The sequence below is a fragment of the Oncorhynchus gorbuscha genome, unplaced genomic scaffold, assembly GCF_021184085.1.
Source record: "Oncorhynchus gorbuscha isolate QuinsamMale2020 ecotype Even-year unplaced genomic scaffold, OgorEven_v1.0 Un_scaffold_36:::fragment_2:::debris, whole genome shotgun sequence".
NCBI lineage: Eukaryota > Metazoa > Chordata > Actinopteri > Salmoniformes > Salmonidae > Oncorhynchus > Oncorhynchus gorbuscha.
Genome location: NW_025745213.1, coordinates 110,901 through 132,951, shown reverse-complemented (window position 1 = coordinate 132,951; position 22,051 = coordinate 110,901). Strand labels below are relative to the sequence as shown.

The 22,051-nt window shown below is 43.9% G+C and overlaps 1 protein-coding gene across 2 annotated transcripts in view; it reads left to right on the top strand.

The window, feature by feature from the left end:
- Positions 1 to 635: 635 nt before the first annotated feature.
- LOC124017968 (GDP-mannose 4,6 dehydratase-like) overlaps positions 636 to 22,051 on the top strand; it is a 104,428-nt gene continuing 83,012 nt past the window's right edge. For both annotated transcript variants that reach the window (XM_046333214.1, XM_046333213.1), the window contains exon 1: positions 636 to 857. In XM_046333214.1, coding sequence (XP_046189170.1) covers positions 762 to 857 — 96 coding nt within the window. In that variant the 5' untranslated portion in view covers positions 636 to 761. The remainder of the gene's footprint in view (positions 858 to 22,051) is intronic.

Here is a 22,051-nt window from a genome sequence, read left to right as displayed (position 1 = left end):
TTTGTTGAGATTGGTGTGGAAAAACTTGACTGACCTGCACAAATCCCTGACCTTAACCCAATAGAAAACATTTGTGATGAATTAGAGCGCAGGCTGCGGAGCCAGCCTAATCGCCCAACATCAGTGCTCAACCTCAGTAATGTTCTTGTGGCTAAATGGAAGCAGGTCCCCGCAGCAATGTTCCAACATCTAGTAGTGGAAAGAAGAGTGGAGGCTGTTATAGCAGCCAATGGGGGACCAACTCCATATTAATGCCCATTATTTTGGAATGAGATGTTGGACCAGCAGGTGTCCACATACGTTAGACCGTGTACTATGATCATAAACAAATGTAAGCAAGGTTTGAAATTATTATGTTTTAATCAAATATATCTGTTTGGGCTTCTTACAGTACATTTTTAGTCTACAAATTATTTGTAATTATCTTCCGGGCCACTGACCATCTACCCAAGAAAAAAATCGGCCCGCGACTGATCCCAGCTTTATGCAATCGTCAGTGTTCATGTTGGACTACTGTAGCTAGTCGGCGCTGTCCAAAGTAAGCACGGGAAACCCCAGACCGAATAATATCTTCTCTTCAGCCTGAAGATTCCTCTGCTCCGAATCTACTTGCCATCTGTCGATTGGCTGTCCTGCAAGCACTTCCTGGTACGTCACATGTTGTAGTTACAGACGTTCCTGTGCTTGTAGTGTCTACCGTACAACTGCTCATCAGAACAGCAAGTCAGTAGGTTTGATACTTTGAAACACTACGCGCAAAAATGGCCCAATGCACGGAACCGTCTACCAGCACCGGGGCGAACGGAGAGCTGAAAAAGCCAAGGAAGGTCGCTGTTATCACGGGCATCACTGGACAGGTAAACGCAGTCTCCGGATATGAATGGAAAGAGGATGTATGGACAGGGACAGGGTGCTTATATGAACACTTATAACATTAGATAAATAATAATAAATACCAGCTGTAGCTATTATGCTTGTTTTGCAGTAGCCTGCGTACTGTTCGATAGACATTGGTATGATTTGACTAATAGACAGTGGTATTGTGAGGAGAGCGATGGATGGAGCATAGTTATCTCACTCGTCTAACTTTACATTCATATGTGCACACCACAGCTGGTTACATAAGTTTCCCACACGAACGATGCATTCTTATGAATAAATATAATTATTTTAGTTACCAGCTGTGGTGCGCCAGTGCACCTGATACATTATGCACAGTCATGATACAGAGGTAAAGCAGGGCGTCAAACCAGGAAGTCGAAAGAGAATATTCCCCCGGACAGACACGCTTCACCCGGATCCATGACTATTCATTGCTGGTCTAATTTTACTTTCATAATTGACACTGATACACATGCCCTACGTATAGAGAATCTAGTGTGATATAGGCTAGCACTTAGCTGCTTTCATACTCTGCACTTGACTTAGCCCAGGGCTAACAGCCTCCTTAGCCCTGCATGTTTCAAGGATGTTATAATATAAGCTACCAGTACCACCGGTGTTAGTTTGAATTTACTGAAAGGTTCGTGAATAGAATCTATGATGGTGATGATAATGATGCAGGTAATGATTACTCAATTTATGCATTTGTTATCAATGTTTCTTGCATCTCAGATGCTCAGCCCACATGACTTGATAAGACACTGGATACATGTTTTTAGTCATTCTGAAGTGTAGTTGTAGAAAGTAAATTTTTATTTTTTAGACAGTATGCTTATAGCCGCCTCACATGAGCTGGAGGCACCATGTTGACTGGCTGGGAGAAGGATCCACTACAAAATGGTGAAGGATCTGATTTGTTTGCCACATCACAGCAGGAACTAAATCAGTCTGTGTTTGCTATCAAATAGGATACTGCTGGGCTGAGTGTCAACCCAAAGATCTAGTGTCCCCTGACTTAGCCAGCGGATAAGATGAAGTGACACATCGAGATCCTGTTAGTTCTGAGGAAAGAGAGGGAGGGAGAAAGGAGGGAGTGATAGGGAAATATCAGCTCTGCTGCCCCTGATGTCGCTCCTTCTTGCCCTGCCCGATGTGTGTCCAAAGTCCAGAGTGTCCCCAGAGCAGGGGAGCAAAAACCCCACCCTCTCTTCTATCAGAGGACTAAGTACACTGAAGAAGAGTGTATGACGGGTGTACCTGCCTGTCTTCTATAGGCCTAATTCTATACACGTCACTGAACAGTGGTGTCACACCCTTGTAGGGAGCCAGCCAGACTGGATTCAAGACGAGTCTAACTTCATAAATGGTAGCAGTTTGCCCCACAAAGTTCGACGGCATACTGTACACATACTGTGTAGAGGATTACCGTCTCAGGGTAGGCCTATACCATTGTACATGAATTGAAGTTCATTCACGCTGAACTGACTGTACTTGTTTAGCAGCACGTGCCTCCTTTATCAAGGTCTATACCTGGGCTAGGTAACAGTTTGACAGGTCTGGTCTGATGTGACGTTAAAGGTTAATGCCAGGCTATGGCAATGACACCAGACATGCTCACATGGCGCTTGTAACGCCTGTTTGTTGTAAGTCGCTTTGGATAAAAACATATATTATTATTATTATTATATATATTACTAAACTGGCACCCCTGATTCAATAAGTCAACTAGGCTTATCATCAAGCCCATTACTAATTGAGTTCGGTGTGCCAGTTTAGGGCTACAACAAATAATGTATTGTGGTCCCCTGATCTAGGTTTAACATGGCCAGTGGCTCTTAAACCTCTCCTCGGGGACCTCCACACATTTCACCATTTTGTTGCAGCCCTGAACTAGCTCACCTGAGTCACCTAGTCAAGGGCTTGATGATTAGTTGACAAGTTTAATCAGTTGTGCTGGCTCTGGAATAGATCAAATACTATACATGGAATGGCTGGGTGTCCCCAATGAGAGGTTTGAGAGCCACTGGCCTATATAATTACAAGCCAGTCAGTCAAGTCCTGGTTGATTGAGAAATATCTACCAGACACGCAACAACGTCCTGTTTGCTTTGTTTACTCTCCTTTGTCTTTGTGATGGTTCTTGGATGTGGCTCACACATGAATGAAACTAAGGGCTGGGAGGGCCAGTGTAGTGCATTATTACAAACTGGTTTGACCGGTACCACTGCTCTGTTAGGGTGTTTTCACATAGTCCTCTTTTAAAATAACCGATCTCTGTCCTCTTTAAAGGGAGCTCTGGGGTAAAAACAAAGCAAAAGAACTCGGTTGTCTTTGTATTCACATTGCCCTTGCCTTTGAATGAAGAATATTTTGCCAGTTCACTTCACCTATTTTATGGTTAGAATCCTCTTAGCATTCACATCGTTCTGTTTAGAAAGAAACTAAGATCTTTTTCCAATATTCACTCAATGGACTTTGGGTTTCTACAAAGTGCAGGACAAGCCATACCGTCAGATCATCTTATTGGGAAGCTCGATATACCTGCTTACATTTTGGAAGCTAAAATATTGCATTTAGTTAAAAGATGATGTGTAATAATATTTTTAAATGTTAATTTAGACTTCATTTAACTAGGCAACTCAGTTAAGAACAAATTCTTATTTACAATGACGACCTACCAAAAGGCCTCCTGCGGGGATGGGGGCTGGGATAATAAATAAATAAATATATACATTCATACATACATACATACATACATACATACATACATACATACATACATACATACATACATACATACATACATATACAGTTGAAGTTGGAAGTTTACATACACTTAGGTTGGAGTCATTAAAACTCATTTTTCAACCACTCCACAAATTTCTTGTTAACAAACTATAGTTTTGGCAAGTCTGTTAGGACATCTACTTTGTGCACGACACAAGTCATTTCTCCAACAATTGTTTAAAGACAGATTATTTCACTTATAATTCACTGTATCACAATTCCAGTGGGTCAGAAGACTACATACACTAAGTTGACTGTGCCTTTTAAACAGCTTGGAACATTCCTTCAAATTATGTCATGGCTTTAGAAGCTTCTGATAGGCTAATTGACATCATTTGAGTCAATTGGAGGTGTACCTGTGGATGTATTTCAAGGCCTAACTTCAAACTCTGTGCCTCTTTGCTTGACATCATGGGAAAATCAAGACCTCAGAAAAAAATTGTAGACCTCCATGGGTCTGGTTTATCCTTGGGAACAATTTCCAAACGCCTGAAGGTACCATGTTCATCTGTACAAACAATAGTACGCAAGTATAAACACCATGGGACCACGCAGCCTTCATACCGCTCAGGAGGGATATGCATTCGGTCTCCTAGAGATGAATTTACTTTGGTGCTAAAAGTAAATGACCATTGTCATGACCATTGTTATATCTGGAGGAAAAAGGGAGAGGCTTGCAAGCCGAAGAACACCATCCCAACCGTGAAGCACGGGGTGGCAGCATAATTTTGTGGGGGTGCTTTGCTGCAGGAGGGACTGGTGCACTTCACAAAATAGATGTCATCATCAAGATGAATAAAATGCCCTGACCTCAATCCTATAGAAGATTTGTGGGCAGAAATGAAAAAATGTGTGCGAGCAAGGAGGCTTTTAGAGGATTGAGGTCAGGGCTTTGTGATGGCCATTCCAATACCTTGACTTTGTTGTCCTTAAGACATTTTGCCACAACTTTGGAAGTATGCTTGGGGTCATTGTCCATTTGGAAGACCCATTTGCGACCAAGCTTAAACTTCCTGACTGATATCTTGAGATGTTGCTTCAATATATCCACAATTTTCCTGTCTCGTGATGCCATCTATTTTGTGAAGTGCACCAGTCCCTCCTGCAGCAAAGCACCCCCACAACATGAAACTGCCACCCCCCTGCTTCACGGTCGGGATGGTGTTCTTCGGCTTGCAAGCCTCCCCCTTTTCCACCAATCATAACGGTGGTCATTATGGCCAAACAGTTCTATTTTTGTTTCATCAAACCAGGTGACATTTTGATCTTTGTCCCCATGTGCAGTTGCAAACCGTAGTCTGGCTTTTTTATGGCACTTTTGAAGCAGTGGCTTCTTCCTTGCTGAGCGGCCTTTCAGGTTATGTCTATATAGGACTTGTTTTACTGTGGATATAGAGACTTTTGTCCCTGTTTCCTACAGCATCTTCACAAGGTCCTTTGCTGTTGTTCTGGGATTGATTTGCACTTTTTGCACCAAAGTACGTTAATCTCTAGGAGACAGAACGCCTCTTCTTCCTGAGAGGTATGGCGGCTGCGTGGTCCCATGGTGTTTATACTTGCGTACTATTGTTTGTACAGATGAACGTGGTACCTTCAGGCGTTTGGAAGCTGCTCCCAAGGATGAACCAGACTTGTGGAGGTCTACAGTTTTTTTTCTGACCTCTTGGCTGATTCCCATAATGTCAAGCAAAGAGGCACTGAGTTTGAAGGTAGACCTTGAAATACATCCACAGGTACGCCTCCAATTGACTTAAATTATGTCAATTGACTCAAATTATGTAAATTAGCCTGTCAGAAGGTTCTTAAGCCATGACTTCATTTTCTGGAATTTTCCAAGCTGTTTCAAGGCACAGTCAACTTAGTGTATGTAAACTTCTGACCAACTGGAATTGTTATACAGTGAAATAATCTGCCTCTAAAACAATTGTTGGAAAAATGACTTGTGTCATGCACATAGATGTCCTAACCGACTTGCCAAAAGTATAGTTTGGTGACAAGAAATTTGTGCAGTGTTTGAAAAATGAGTTTTAATGACTCCAACAAAAGTGTATGTAAACTTCAGACTTCAACTGTATGCCTTCCACTTCCATAAGACCCACTAATAATTATATGATTTGACAAAATAGTTGTATCTGCATTTTTGTTTTTGCAATAATCACTTATTCTGGTTTTCATGTCTGTCTATAAAAATGCACTTTTTGTTTACAAATTTAACCAGAACCATTCATAATGCACATTCACTAATAATGTAGCAGGCGTGATAGAAAATCAACACCGGTCTTAAACAATCTCTCCAGCACAAGCCCACGTGCTAGTGTGTAGCCAGCTAATATTTATATTTCAAGTTTGGCAACTTGGATCTAGGAATAATCTCACAAGCTCTGAATTCAGATAAGAAGGTGAAACAGCTGTGTTGTTATGAGCACAACCTTCTGTCTGTCTCCAACTGTTTGAACAGCATGCTAGCCTGTCCACTTTGTTCAGATGTTGAAATCAAGTTGCCTACCTTTATTTCTCAGAATGAAAACGAATGGCCAATTCCTTATAATTGTTTTATGCTTATTAAACATTTATAAAACACAGTCATCCAAACAGCTACTATAACAATCTTTATTTGACCAAAATGCTGGTAGCGATAGGCGGTAGAATAATGCGCGCGCGCGACAAACATGGCATTATTTTCCAGAATGAATGTTCATTGCTATATATGTTTTAGTCGCGTCAACTCTGTTTGAATTGTGAGTAGTTGAAACAAACAGGGTATGGTTTGAAAGGTTAACTTTTCTTCTTTTATAGTAAACTAATGTCTCCATGTGTTTCGGTGTCCATATGACAGATTCTGTTGGACTAAACCTCAGAGAGGAAGAAGTAATCTCATCTTCGTTGTTGTGAGTTTTAGGGGGAGGGGCTTGAAAGTGACCAAGTGAGAGGTTTCCATCCAAAATGAGCCCAATGCATTTCTATGGGCTTATTTTCAACCTAAGCTTGTCGCCTGCATTCCTGCCTTTGGGACGACTTCCATTGTTAGGGCGGAGACATGAGCATCTCGTCATTATATACACATCTCTGGTGCAAATGGGAAGGTTCACAGTGTAATGTAAAAATATTTTCAGCGTGAAATACTACCCAATCGTTCTGATTGTGACGTCATGTTTTTTTTTTTTCACAGCATCAACATTTTCCCAGTTAGTAATTGCACGCACGTCTGTATGGATGGCTGAGCTCAGGCAGATGTTTCTCTCACACCCCCTCAACCTTGACTTAGCTAGCTAGCTAACTAGCATAATTACATTACTAAGCTGCTCCAGAATGTCCTACGCCAGGGCATGGACATCGATTCTATCGTAGTCCATGTGGGTTTTAATGACATTATGAAGGGCAGCTCTGAACAGTTGAAACTGTTGAGACCGGCTGCGTTGAGACAATGACTTATCAATGACCCAAGCCCAGCTCATTGAATGCCTACCATTGTGTTGCTTCAGCAAAGGTGATCCAATGTCTCATTATTATTGTTTTTCTTATTGTATGTTTGTTTATATAATTATTATTATTATTTTTTTGTAACTGTCTGTTACTGTCACTTTGTCCTATCGTTGTCTAATATCTTTTCATTTTGTTTTGAATGTTCTTAATTGGAAAATGCAAACATAAAATATTTTTAAAAATAAATAATGCTTCAGCAAATGTACATTATACCAGGGGCATTGGTAGACACAATGTAAGTAACCTATGTCCCTCTGACTACCCTGAATGACTCTGCTGATCCTACAACTATTGTATGCAGCAATCATGTTCCTATGAACCAGATATGTTTTCAGCACTGAGGCGTGTGCCGTAGGAGGTTGTCCACTGTGTGCAACTCACCCTGCACTAACTTAAATAACATGAGAATATCTACTTCTGCTACGCTTCCCAGTAAAGCAATGAAAACAAGCAAGCATCCCATAAAAGTGCTCAAAATAGCCCCTATTAACATACAGTGGGAAGAACAACTATTTGATACACTGCCAAGCGACGAGACAAAAATGCTCATAAAATGAAAAATACAAAAAAAACTTGATTCTGCGATACAGGTATTTGGTGTATCATGCAAATACATGAATTAGAATTAATCAAATTAATTCTATATATCGCCCAGCCCTAACACTCACAGAGAGAGAGAGAGAAGGTTTATTTTAGGGGGCGGAATAGTCAAGGACCTAAGAATACGATATTATCACAATACTTATTTGCCAAAATGTATTGCGATTCACATGACTATATGTAATACTGCAGTTTTGGTGCGCTGTTGTGCCGCCTTCACCACATTGTCTGTGTGGGTGGACTGTTTCAGTTTGTCTGTGATGTGTACACCCAGGAACAAAAAAAAACAAAAACTTTCCACCTTCTCCACTGCTGTCCCTTCGATGTGGATAGGGGGGTGCTCCCTCTGCTGTTTCCTGAAGTCTACAATCATCTCCTTTTGTTGACATTGAGTGAGAGGTTGTTTTCCTGACACCACACTCTGAGTGCCCTCACCTCCTCCCTGTAGGCTGTCTTGTTGTTGGTGGTGATCAAGCCCACTACTGTTGTGTCGTCTCCAAACATGACAATTGAGTTGGAGGCGTGCATGACCGCAGTCATCGGTGAACAGGGAGTACAGGAGAGGGCTGAGCACACACCCTTGTGGGGCCCCAGTGTTGAAGGTCAGTGAAGTGGAGATGTTGTCTCCTACCTTCACCACCTGGGGGGCGGCCCCTCAGAAAGTCAAGGACCCAGTTGCACAGGGAGGGGTTGAGACTAGAGGTCGACCGATTAATTGGAATGGCCGATTTTCAAATTTTCATAACAATCGGAAATCGGTATTTTTGGGTGCCGATTTCTGATGATTATTATTATTATTTTTAAATACCTTTTTATTTAACTAGGCAAGTCAGTTAAGAACACAATATTATTTTCAATGACTGCCTAGGAACTGTGGGTTAACTGCCTTGTTCAGGGGCAGAACGACAGATGTTTACCTTGTCACCTCAGGAGTTTCAATCTTGCAACCGCACAGTTAACTAGTCCAACGCTCTAACCATTGCACTCCACGAGTAGCATGCCTATAACGCGTATGCAGTAGAAGCCAAGGTAAATTGCTAGCTTGCATTAAACTTATCTTATAATAAACAATCAATCATAATCACTAGTCATAACTACTAATCGAGTTTAGCAGGCAATATTAACCAGGTGAAATTGTATAATTTCTCTTGCGTTTATTGCACGCAGAGTCAGGGTATATGCAACAGTTTGGGCTGCCTGGCTCATTGCGAACTAATTTGCCAGAATGTTATGTAATTATGACATGCATTGAAGTTTGTGCAATGTAACAAGAATATTTAGACTTAGGGATGCCACCCGTTAGATAAAATACAGAACGGTTCTGTATTTCACTGAAATAATAAACGTTTTGTTTTCGAAATGATAGTTTCCGTATTCGTTCATATTAATGACCAAAGGCTCGTATTTCTGTGTGTTATTATGTTATAATTAAGTCTGATTTGATAGAGCAGTCTGACTGAGCAGCAGCAGGCCCGTAATCATTCATTCAAACAGCACTTTTGTGCGTTTTGCCAGCAGCTCTTCGCAAGCACAGCGCTGTTTATGACTTCAAGCCTATCAGCCTAATGGCTGGTGTAACCAATGTGAAATGGCTAGCTAGTTAGCTGGGTGTGCGCTAATACTGTTTCAAACATCACTCGCTTTTAGATTTGGAGTAGTTATTCCCCTTGCGCTGCAAGGGCCGCCGCGGCTTTTGTGGAGCGATGGGTAACGCTGCTTCGATTGTGGCTGTTGTTGATGTATTCCTGGTTCGAGCCCAGGTAGGGGCGAGCAGGGGGACGGAAGCTATACTGTTACACTGGCAATACCATAGTGCCTATAAGAACATCCAATAGTCAAAGGTATATTAAATACAAATGGTATAGAGAGAAATAGTCCTATAAATACTATAATAACTACAACCTAAAACCTCTTACCTTGGAATATTAGTCTCATGTTGAAAGGAATCACCAACTTTCATATGTTCTCATGTTCTGAGCAAGGAATTTAAACGTTAGCTTTTTTACATGGCACACATTTTTACATGGCACATAGATGGCACATATTGCATATTGGCACATATTACTTTCTTCTCCAACACTTTGTTTTTGCATTATTTAAACCAAATTGAACATGTTTCATTATTTATTTGAGGCTAAATTGATATTATTGATGTATTATATTAAGTTAAAATAAGTGTTAATTCAGTATTGTTGTAATTGTCATTATTACAAATTTAAAAAAATTGTCAGATTAATCGGTATCTGCTTTTTTGGTCCTCCAATAACCGGTATCGGCGGTGAAAAATCATAATCGGTTGACCTCTAGTTGAGACCTAGGGCCTCCAGCTTGATGATGAGCTTGGAGGGTACTATGGTGTTGAATGCCGAGCTGTAGTCAATGATCAGCATTCTTCTATAGGGATTATTTTTGTCCAGATGGGTTAGGGCAGTGTGCAGTGTGATGGCGATTGCGGACTTCTGTGGACCTGTTGGGGCGGTATGCAAACTGAAGTGGGTCTAGGGTGGCCGGTAAGGTGGCAGTGATATGATCCTTGACTAGTCTCTTAAAGCACTTCATGATGCCAGAAGTGAGTGCTTCGGGGCAGTAGTCATTTAGTTCAGTTATCTTTGCCTTCTTGGGTACAGGAACAATGGTAGCCATCTTGAAGCATGTGGGGACAACAGACTGGGATAGGGAGTGATTTTAAATATGTCTGTAAACACCAGCCAGCTGGTCTGTGCATGCTCTGAGGACGTGGCTTGGGATGCAGTCTGGGCCAACAGCCATGCGAGGGTTAACATGTTTAAATGTTTTACTCACGTCAGCCACTAAGAAGGAGGGGGGAGGTTCAGTCTTTGTTAGCGATCCACGACAGTGGCACTGTATTATCCTCAAAGCAAAGAAGGTGTTTCGTTTGTCTGGAAGCGTGACGTTTTTGTAGTCCATGATGTCCTGTAGACCCTGCCACACAAGTCTTGTGTCTGAGCCATTGAATTGCGACTCCACCTTGTCCCTGTACCGCCATTTCGCTTGTTTGATTGCCTTGCGGAGCGAATAACTACACTGTTTATATTCAGCCATCCCGACGTGTAACTGTATTGTTTTCTTCTTCCCCATCCCTAGTTTATTAGTATTGTACAGGCGCCAGTCATCTTTCTGCAGGGAGAGTGTAGTTTGTCAGCCAGCACACAGCAATATAATCTGTCTTGTAATGTGTGGTGCTCCACAGTGCTCTATGCCAGTCCTCCTAGGTCAGCACTCCTCTGTGTTTGTTGTTTTTGGCTGGGGTCATCCAGTATGGCTATGGATTCTCATCACTCCATTTTAACAAGGGGAGGATACCTACCTACCGCACACATACTCCACACCTGGTCAGTCTGAAGGGACTGGGAGAGCAGGTCTACTAATCTCAACCAAATACGCCTAGGTCAAATAAATAAGCCCGTTTACTAGGTACACCCATCTAGTACCGGGTTGAACCCTCCTTTGCCTCCAGAACATTCCGAATTCTGTGAATTCGAAAAGGGTTCAAACGTTCCACAGGGATGTTGGTCCATGCTGATGTGATGGCATCACGCAGCTACTGGAGATTGGACGGCGGTACATTCAGGCTGTGACCTGCCCGTTCCTTCTCATCCTTAAGATGCTCTATAGGGTTAAGGTCTGGGGACTGACCTGCCCGTTCCTTCTCATCCTTTAGATGCTCTATAGGGTTGAGGTCTGGGGACTGACCAGCCCGTTCCTTCTCATCCTGAAGATGCTCTATAGGGTTGAGGTCTGGGGACTGACCAGGCCGTTCCTTCTCATCCTTAAGATGCTCTATAGGGTTGAGGTCTGGGGACTGACCAGGCCGTTCCTTCTCACCCTTAAGATGCTCTATAGGGTTGAGGTCTGGGGTCTGACCAGCCTGTTCCTTCTCATCCTTAAGATGCTCTATAGGGTTGAGGTCTGGGGACTGACCAGGCCGTTCCTTCTCACCCTTAAGATGCTCTATAGGGTTGAGGTCTCGGGACTGACCAGCCCGTTCCTTCTCATCCTTAAGATGCTCCATAGGGTTGAGGTCTGGGGTCTGACCAGCCCGTTCCTTCTCATCCTTAAGATGCTCTATAGGGTTGAGGTCTCGGGACTGACCAGCCCGTTCCTTCTCATCCTTAAGATGCTCCATAGGGTTGAGGTCTGGGGTCTGACCAGCCCGTTCCTTCTCATCCTTAAGATGCTCCATAGGGTTGAGGTCTGGGGTCTGACCAGGCCTCTCGACTAAACTGAACTCACTGTCATGTTCCAGGTGATGTTTTTCCACTCCTCAATTGTCTAGTGTTGGTGATCACTTGCCCACTGGAGCCACTTCTTGTTTAGCTGATAGGAGTGTAACCCGGTGTGGTCGTCTGCTGCAGTAGCCCATCCATGACAAGGATTGACAAGTTGTGTGTTCCGAAATGCCCGTCTACACACCACTGTTGTACTGCTCATTTATTTGTCTGCATGTGGCCTGCCTGTTAGCTTGCACGATTCTTGCCATTTTCCTTCAACAGGACTGGATGTTGTTTGTTTGTAGCACTATTCTCAGTAAACCCTAAACACTGTCATTTGTGAAAGGCCCAGAAGGGCAGCTGTTGCTGAGCTACTGGATCGCACTGACGATCATACCACGCACAGTCACTTAGGTCACTCGTTTTGCCCATTCTAACATTCAATCGAACAGTAATTGGATGCCTGTCTGTCTAAGTGTAAAACATTAGGAACACTTTCCATGACAGATTGACCAGGTGACAGCTATGATCCCATATTGACGTCACGTGTTAAATCCACTTAAATCAGTGTAGATGCAGGTGAGGAGACGGGTTAAAGAAGGATTTTATGCCTTGAGACCATTGAGACATGGATTGTGTATGTGTGCCATTCAGAGGGTGAATGGGCAAGACAAAAGATTGAAGTGCCTTTGAACGGGATGTGGTAGTGATGTCAGGTGCACCGGTTTGAGTGTGTCAAGAACAACAACACTGCTGAGGTTTTCACGCTCAACAGTTTTTTTTCCAGTTTTTATATCAAGAATGGTCCATCAGCCAACTTGACACAACCGTGGGAAGCATTCGAATCAACATGGGTCAGCATCCCTGTGGAACGCTTTCCACACCTTGTAGTCCATGCCCTGACGAATTGAGGCTGTTCTGAGGGGAAAAGGGGGGTGCAACTCAATGTTAGGAAGGTGTTGCTAATGTTTTGTAGTCTCGGTGTATAACAAGCCATGGCCACATGACACACTGTCCGTAGGAATGATCCATTTTTGTGAACGGGGTGGTGTATCTAATAAACTGTCCAGTGACTATGTTTATTAATCCTAAATATTCCAATTGCAGTGTGTGTGTGGACTTCATAACTGCAATTATGAAAGAACACCATTAAGGATGAGTTATGCATGCACTTGACTTGCAGTGGAATCCCAACTGCTACTGACCTTTGCTGCAGACAGACGTTAGTAGAGGTGTCCAAGTGTTTTTTCTTCCTCCCTATGAATGACTAGCCTATGTCTGAATAAACCGTGTGTGTGTGTGTGTGTGTGTGCAGACTCCAGAAAAAAACAGTTCCATTTATGACCTAGACCCACATCCTGTTATTCACTACTAAAATGTCAACATCTATTTTTTTCATCACCTCTTTTTTTTCTCTCTCTCACTTGTTTTTTATGTGCCCAGTCAGGACACAGTGGAGCCTGTGTGAGGTAGAGAGTGGAAGAGGTGGGCTCAGTTTTGAGCTAACTGAGTCGCTGCTTGTTTTCTGAACATGCACCTGAACATTCCCCTTTTCCCCTCTATCTCTCCTCCCTCTATCTCTCCTTCCCCCATCTCCCTCAAAAGGTAGACCTTAGATGCCAACCCATTCCATAGTGCCAGGGTGTTGGACTGGGGGCACTGCCCAGTGTAGCCATTCTACCCTACAACACACTGGTCTTCTGTGTGTGGCTTAGAGTGGAGTGAAGGGGTGGTGGATGTGGCTTAGAGTGGAGTGAAGGGGTGGTGGATGTGGCTTAGAGAGTGGAGTGAAGGGGTGGTGGATGTGGCTTAGTGAGTGGAGTAAAGGAAGGGGTGGTGGATGTGGCTTAGTGAGTGGAGTAAAGGAGTGTGGATGTGGCTTAGTCAGTGGAGTGGTGGATGTGGAGTGAAGGGGTGGTGGATGTATGTGGGTTAGAGAGAGGAGTGAAGGGGAGGTGGATGTATGTGGGTTAGAGAGAGGAGTGAAGGGGTGGTGGATGTATGTGGGTTAGAGAGAGGAGTGAAGGGGTGGTGGATGTATGTGGGTTAGAGAGAGGAGTGAAGGGGTGGTGGATGTATGTGGGTTAGAGAGAGGAGTGAAGGGGTGGTGGATGTATGTGGGTTAGAGAGAGGAGTGAAGGGGTGGTGGATGTATGTGGGTTAGAGAGAGGAGTGAAGGAAGGGGTGGTGGATGTATGTGGGTTAGAGAGAGGAGTGAAGGAAGGGGTGGTGGATGTATGTGGGTTAGAGAGAGGAGTGAAGGAAGGGGTGGTGGATGTATGTGGGTTAGAGAGAGGAGTGAAGGAAGGGGTGGTGTGTTAGGGATGGTCTGGAGTTTAGCTGGGTGAGGTGATGCAGATGGGATCAAGGCTGCTAACAGAGCAGAGCTGTAACTGGCTCTTCTGTTGCTCCTGTCCACACAGGTTCTACAGTACAACAGGACTCTACCTATCACCACCCTGACCCACAGGCTCAGACCTCACCTGACCAAGCTCAGCTTGGTAAGCCCAGTCAGACCTTGTAGAAGTCAAACTGAACAGCTCCTGTTACCCAGCTTTTCCAGACTGGAAATATACAGCGAGCCTATGCCTATAATGTTTAATATGGTTCAAGCTGTGTTTTTCAGGTGTGTATGTGTTTGACTATATAGTATAGTAGGATATTATGTCTCATGCCTTCCCACACTACGTCAGATTCAGTCTTTTACCATTATTACATCACATGTTACCAAATACAAATTAGATATCAACCTGGCCAGATTGTACAATTTGCTTCAATTTTGGCGTCAGGTTCTGCGATCGGCTTACGAAGATTCGTCAGCTGCTGTGGTGTATTTGACCTGCGTCCGCATCACCAGTGCAATCTCTTATGCACAAGTGAAGTGAGTTCAGAAAAACTGAAAGTATGAATCTTAGTAGTTTTCACACAGGCTTCAAACTTTATATTTCTGCAATCAGAATCAAATAAACAAGATTATTAGGGAAATTATTCTTGCAAAGCATATACTCTGTTTAAATCTAACTTGTATTCATCTGACTATTCACAACAAACATTATTGTGGACATACTCAGTGCTGGCCATGTTCCTATTGGCTAGTCACTGGGATCAGCTTGTAACACCAGCCATACTTCACGATAAAGGCTACACTTCTGACACTGGCAGATCTTTGTCGGAGACTACGACCGCCTGTAGTGGTACTGAATCAGCAGACCTAGACCTTGTCAAACTGAACGAGCCAAGACGTAGTGGTACTGAATCAGCATACCTACACCGTGTCAAACTGAACGAGCCAAGACGTAGTGGTACTGAATCAGCAGACCTAGGCCCTGTCACACTGAACGAACCAAGACGTAGTGGTATTGAATCAGCAGACCTAGGCCCTGTCACACTGAACGAGCCAAACTTTATATGGTATTGAATCAGCAGACCTAGGCCCTGTCACACTGATTATTAGCCAAATAATGGTATTGAATCAGCAGACCTAGACCCTGTCACACTGAATGAGCCAAACATTAGTGGTATTGAATCAGCAGACCTAGGCCCTGTCACACTGAATGAGCCAAGTCACTGTGGTATTGAATCAGCAGACCTAGACCCTGTCACACTGAACGAGCCAAGACGTAGTGGTATTGAATCAGCAGACCTAGACCCTGTCACACTGAATGAGCCAAGACGTAGTGGTATTGAATCAGCAGACCTAGACCCTGTCACACTGAATGAGCCAAGACGTAGTGGTATTGAATCAGCAGACCTAGGCCCTGTCACACTGAATGAGCCAAGACGTAGTGGTATTGAATCAGCAGACCTAGACCCTGTCACACTGAACGAGCCAAGACGTAGTGGTATTGAATCAGCAGACCTAGACCCTGTCACACTGAATGAGCCAAGACGTAGTGGTATTGAATCAGCAGACCTAGACCCTGAACGAGCCAAGACGTAATGGTACTGAATCAGCAGACCTAGACCCTGTCACACTGAATGAGCCAAGACGTAGTGGTATTGAATCAGCAGACCTAGACCCTGTCACACTGAATGAGCCAAGACGTAGTGGTATTGAATCAGCAGACCTAGACCCTGTCACACTGAATGAGCCAAGACGTAGTGGTATTGAATCAGCAGACCTAGGCCCTGTCACACTGAATGAGCCAAGACGTAGTGGTATTGAATCAGCAGACCTAGACCCTGTCACACTGAATGAGCCAAGACGTAGTGGTATTGAATCAGCAGACCTAGACCCTGTCACACTGAATGAGCCAAGACGTAGTGGTATTGAATCAGCAGACCTAGACCCTGAACTGAAGCCAAGACGTAATGGTACTGAATCAGCAGACCTAGACCCTGTCACACTGAATGAGCCAAGACGTAGTGGTATTGAATCAGCAGACCTAGACCCTGTCACACTGAATGAGCCAAGACGTAGTGGTATTGAATCAGCAGACCTAGACCCTGTCACACTGAATGAGCCAAGACGTAGTGGTATTGAATCAGCAGACCTAGACCCTGTCACACTGAATGAGCCAAGACGTAATGGTACTGAATCAGCAGACCTAGACCCTGTCACACTGAATGAGCCAAGACGTAGTGGTATTGAATCAGCAGACCTAGACCCTGTCACACTGAATGAGCCAAGACGTAGTGGTATTGAATCAGCAGACCTAGACCCTGGCACACTGAATGAGCCAAGACGTAGTGGTACTGAATCAGCAGACCTAGACCCTGTCACACTGAATGAGCCAAGACGTAGTGGTATTGAATCAGCAGACCTAGACCCTGTCACACTGAATGAGCCAAGACGTAGTGGTACTGAATCAGCAGACCTAGACCCTGTCACACTGAATGAGCCAAGACGTAATGGTACTGAATCAGCAGACCTAGACCCTGTCACACTGAATGAGCCAAGACGTAGTGGTATTGAATCAGCAGACCTAGACCCTGTCACACTGAATGAGCAAATAAGTAATGGTACTGAATCAGCAGACCTAGACCCTGTCACACTGAATGAGCCAAGACGTAGTGGTATTGAATCAGCAGACCTAGACCCTGAACGAGCCAAGACGTAATGGTACTGAATCAGCAGACCTAGACTCTGTCACACTGAATGAGCCAAGACGTAGTGGTACTGAATCGGCAGACCTAGACCCTGTCACACTGAATGAGCAAATAAGTAATGGTACTGAATCAGCAGACCTAGACCCCGTCAAACTGAATGAGCCAAGACGTCCAACAATTGTTTACAACCTAAGAAATTCCCCACGAAGTAGAAATTTTGTCTGGGACAGCAAATTCGTGGTATAAGACTAGAATCGTCCAGTCTGTGTGGGCATTTATGCTGGGCATTCACTACACAATTTCTAAGATCTTGAACGTGCTCACATTTCCTGATTTTTTTTTTTTCCTTGTCCCAAATCTTTCATTTCGTCCATCCTCAACCCCAGGACATTACACAGTGATTCCCTGGTTGATCCCGCCATGCTTTTCTCGGTTGTCGTAGGCAAACATGTTTGATGCAAACGGCGAGCTGCTTTATTAGTGTGCACATTATTGTGTGCAGAAACATAAAAGAAGAGACGGGTGTGGAATGTGGACCCGCAAATGGTGGGCAGACGTGGATAATATGGACTTTCTATTCTACAGAGGAAATCTGAGGTTTATATAAACCTTTTTAATATTGACAAGTCAGCTGTGTTCTCTCTACAGCTCCACCAATCTGTCCTCATCACCTCGGTCCACACAGTGCTTTCTGTTGTTACTCTCCTCTTTGCCATCATTGTTTTGGTGCTCATTGGCTATTGGCAGAAGTCCTTGCTCAATCATGTCGTGGCACTGCTCATACTACAAAATGCACGACCAAATGATCTGGTCATCCGACAGAGGTCTGGAGAACGGAACAGTCATCATTGTTGAGTCCTTGACCAGCTCAAACTACCCGAGTCCCGACGTACTGATCCTAGTGCAAGTTTATTCAATTTCACCCTGATCATTAGAATTTGTCTGGGAAGACAAAATTGTGTAGTGTATGCCCGCATTAGTGAGATGGTAGTACGTTTGGGAATAGTTGAGATGTCACTTGACCTAGATATTCCTTCCTGAATCCTGAGCCTTCCTAGAATCCTCCCTGGACACAGAGCCATCCCATTCCCAGATCTTGGAAAGTAATTTCCAACCTCTCACATTCCTCTCTCCACCTAGCGCTCCTGTGGCATTCTCCCTCTGCACTCTTTCATCCTCTTTCTCTCTTTTTCCCCTTTCTCTCATTTTCTCGCTCTTTTTCTATTGCTCCTTTTTCGCTCTCTCTCCCTCTTTTTCTCTCTGTTTCTCTTTCTCCCTGCCGCTCTCTGTCCCTAGACTCCCTGGCCCTCTCCTACTTTTCCCCCTCCAACAGAAAACAAAGAATAACAGTGTTATTTCATTTTTATTCTGCCCTTCAGTCTCTGTGATATATATCCCCACTAACAGGGCAGTAGAATACTGAGGCCCTTGTCCCTGATGTGGAATCTCCATACAGGAATATACCATCTGGATATACCATCTCACACTCAGAGGGGGGTTCCCTAACACTGGTGGGGTCGTAAGGTTGCTACGATACCATAAATCTCCAGGCTAACTACTGTTCATAAATTGTGACTGGCCGAGGGCCGAAACATTTTGCTATTTGTCTTGTGGTGGCCTTAGGACCTCAGGCTACTGTGATTGGTTGAGCTGCAGGGGTCAGGGAATGTTCTGGGGTGTGAGTTATAGGTGACCACCTCAGTGCCAAAGCAAGGGGTCCACTCTGAGCTGTGTTCTCCGCTGGATGGCTTAGTATGAGTACAGGACAGGGAGGGGGAGGAAGGTGAGGACTTGAGAGGCCGGGTTCCGTCCCCCTCTCTCTCTGGTCAGCAATAAAATGGGCCTTTTCTTTGTTTTGGGGTATTACTCTGCTTAAAAAAAAACTTGTCTAGGAAAACAACACAGTGTTGATACACACTCACATCCTATAAACTCTCCTTCTTATTTTTTTGTGGCCATTTGATACACTGCCCCCCCCCCCCCCCCCGTTCCAAAGACAGCGTTCAGTAATAGCCACACAAGGGAGACTGCGAGGTTGTTGGAATGCCAGGAATAATAATCATAAAGCGAAGAATCCGTGCACATCTCCTCTGTGATCCCTACTCCGTTGCTCGTAATCGCTCCTGATCGCCCCTCCAAGGCTGATTCTGCCTCAACATCAGATTTATCTGGAGATCTGACAGGATTCAATAAAGAAAGAACAAAAGGTTATATGTGGGAGCAGATCCTAAGGTCTAAATCTACACATCATATTGGTGCTATATAGCCAAGCCAAGCTGGTTAAAGGTTCATGTAAAACATCTAATATTACACCCATCACTATAGTGTGAATCTGGCATCAGTCTCTTCCAGACATATATCTGCCTTGTGAGACTTTTATGGTAGCGAGTCTCAGGCTAAGCTAACCAAGTATGAGCTTATGTCCTTATAGGTGTTCACTTCTATATCCTGCTGCCATGAATATGAAATAGAAGTCAAGGTATTAATAAGAGAGGGTGTGTGTGTGAACAGTAGCTGTGTGTGTGTGGGGCCAGCAGGGCCATGTCTGTCACGCCCCACGGTGAGAAGTCATAAAGTGATGGATTTCCTGTGAGGACAGGAAGTGCCATCAGAGCTCCCTCACTGATTACAGAAACACATTGGAGTATGTCAAGTAGTTCTGCACGCGCTCAGTCAGTCGTTTGTTACAGTGAAATGCCTGGTTTGGGCTAAAGGATCGGGATAGTGCTCACTCCAAGAAAATACTGTATGCATATCGTGCTCATTTACTCTCTGTCTGAGTGTGTTTGTGTGTGTCTGTTATGGCTGTGATGATACTGGTATTGCAGTATTTTTTTCCATGGCAAAAATGAAAGCAGATGAAGACTGAACTCTTTGGTCCTTTAAAAACCTGCTATATGTGAAATACTGTGTCCCTTAGCTGGGAAAATAAATACATGTGACTGGATGACAACATAATGTTTCCAACATTAGGGCTGCTTTCCTAAACAAGTTAAATCAGCTTTGTTTTCGATACTAACGAGTATCTGATACTGGTATCGTCCTGGACCTAGTCTATGTGTGTGAGCTTGTGCACTCTACACTACGTGTCCTGTGGTCTGTGATTGCAGGTTCATGTAAGTCTATCAGCTCTAATTGCAGCCCAGTGGTGTGTCTGGCAGCCTCTCTCTTTGGTCTAAAGAAAGCACATTAAAATGAGTTATTTATACACACTGACAAATAAGCACGCTCTGTACACACACACGCATCGCATGCCTAACACACACACACACACACACACACACACACACACACACACACACACACACACACACACACACACACACACACACACACACACACACACACACACACACACACACACACACACACACACACACACACACACACACACACACACACACACACACACACACACACACACACACACACTATCCAGGGTGGGACCAAAACATTTATTCACATTCAAAATCCTATTTTCCCTAACCTCAACCTTTAACCCTAATACAAACCTCATTACAACTGTCTCTGTACAGACATATTGTACATCTATTCTTCTACATCCCCAATATATTTGACACTCATGCATAACTTGTATAAATGTAAAATAGCCTCTACTTGGAAAAGAGTCCAGTCACAAAGAGCCTGCAATAAAGCCTTGTTATTTCAATCTTAAGCCAGCAGGGGGAGCCATACTAGTTTTCTATGGAGCATCACTTATTTTTTTCATTTAACCTTTATTTAACTAGGCAAGTCAGTTAAGAACAAATTCTTATTTAGAATGACGGCCTACCCCAGGCAAACCGAGACGACGTTAAGCCAATTGTTCGCCTCCCTATGGGACTCCCAATCACGGCCAGATGTATTTTAGCCTGGATTTGAACCAGGGACTGTAGTGACGCCTCTTGCACTGAGATGCAGTGCCTTAGAACGCTGTGCCAATCGGGAGCTGGCTTATGTCTCCATCTTTCTATTTCTGCTCTGTCATGTTTTTCTCTCTCTCTCCCCCCTCCATCTCTTCTCTCTCTCTCCCTCCATCTCTTCTCTCTCTCTCTTTCTCTACTGAGGCATGGCCATGTTTATATAGTCATAACAAACCAAATCACTGGGTCTTGCTAATGCATCACATTCTCCGATAGTACAACTGTATAACTAGACTGAGATGCTATCATTGTTGTTGGTAATCGGGAGTGGGATGTGGGCAATGGATAATACTGTACTGGAAGGAATCACGGGAGTTGGAATTGCTTACCAATGTAAGAGAAGCTTGATAAAATAATGTAGAATGTTTTGTCCATGCTTTCACTAATGGTCTGCACTAATTCAAATTCACGCACTATGCCTTCACTTTGACCATCGATGCCAAGTCAACGCTTTGGATCTAATGGTGGACTTAAAGGTGTTGCTGATGAGCTAACATGGCAAACATACTTCATACACATGGATTGTTTTGGCAAGCCTCTGCATTGGTCATTTGGCTAGTTAGGTAGTGTGTTGAATCTTTAGTTGGAACACACACACAAAGTCTGTCTGGATTGTGGGCGTGTTGTCTAACTGCACTATCCTTTTGGATTCCAGAAGTCCTCACAAGGATAGTAAAACAAGGAACATTTGGTGTGTGTGTGTGTATGTATGTAAAGGGAAACTCTTATTCAATTTCATCTGTATCCCACTATTGGACAGTATAGTGTATAACACCTCATCAGGTTCAGGTCTGTACTATGTAACTGTGGTCCTGGACTGGAACAGGAGGATTCCTCCCAAATTACACCCTAGTCCATATATATTGCACTGCTTTTGACCAGGGTCCATATGGCTCTGGTCAAAGGTATGTATGTAGGGAATAGGTTGTCATTTCTGACACAGCCCTGCCAGAGGACCGTGGGAAGTACATCTGGCACCACTGCTCTCTCCCTGGGCTCAGCATTCAGTTGTCTCCTTGTCACTACGTGTGGCGTGGCATACACCTGGGGCTTGTGATTGGCTGGCTGGTTTGGGGTATACAGTATGTCACTGGA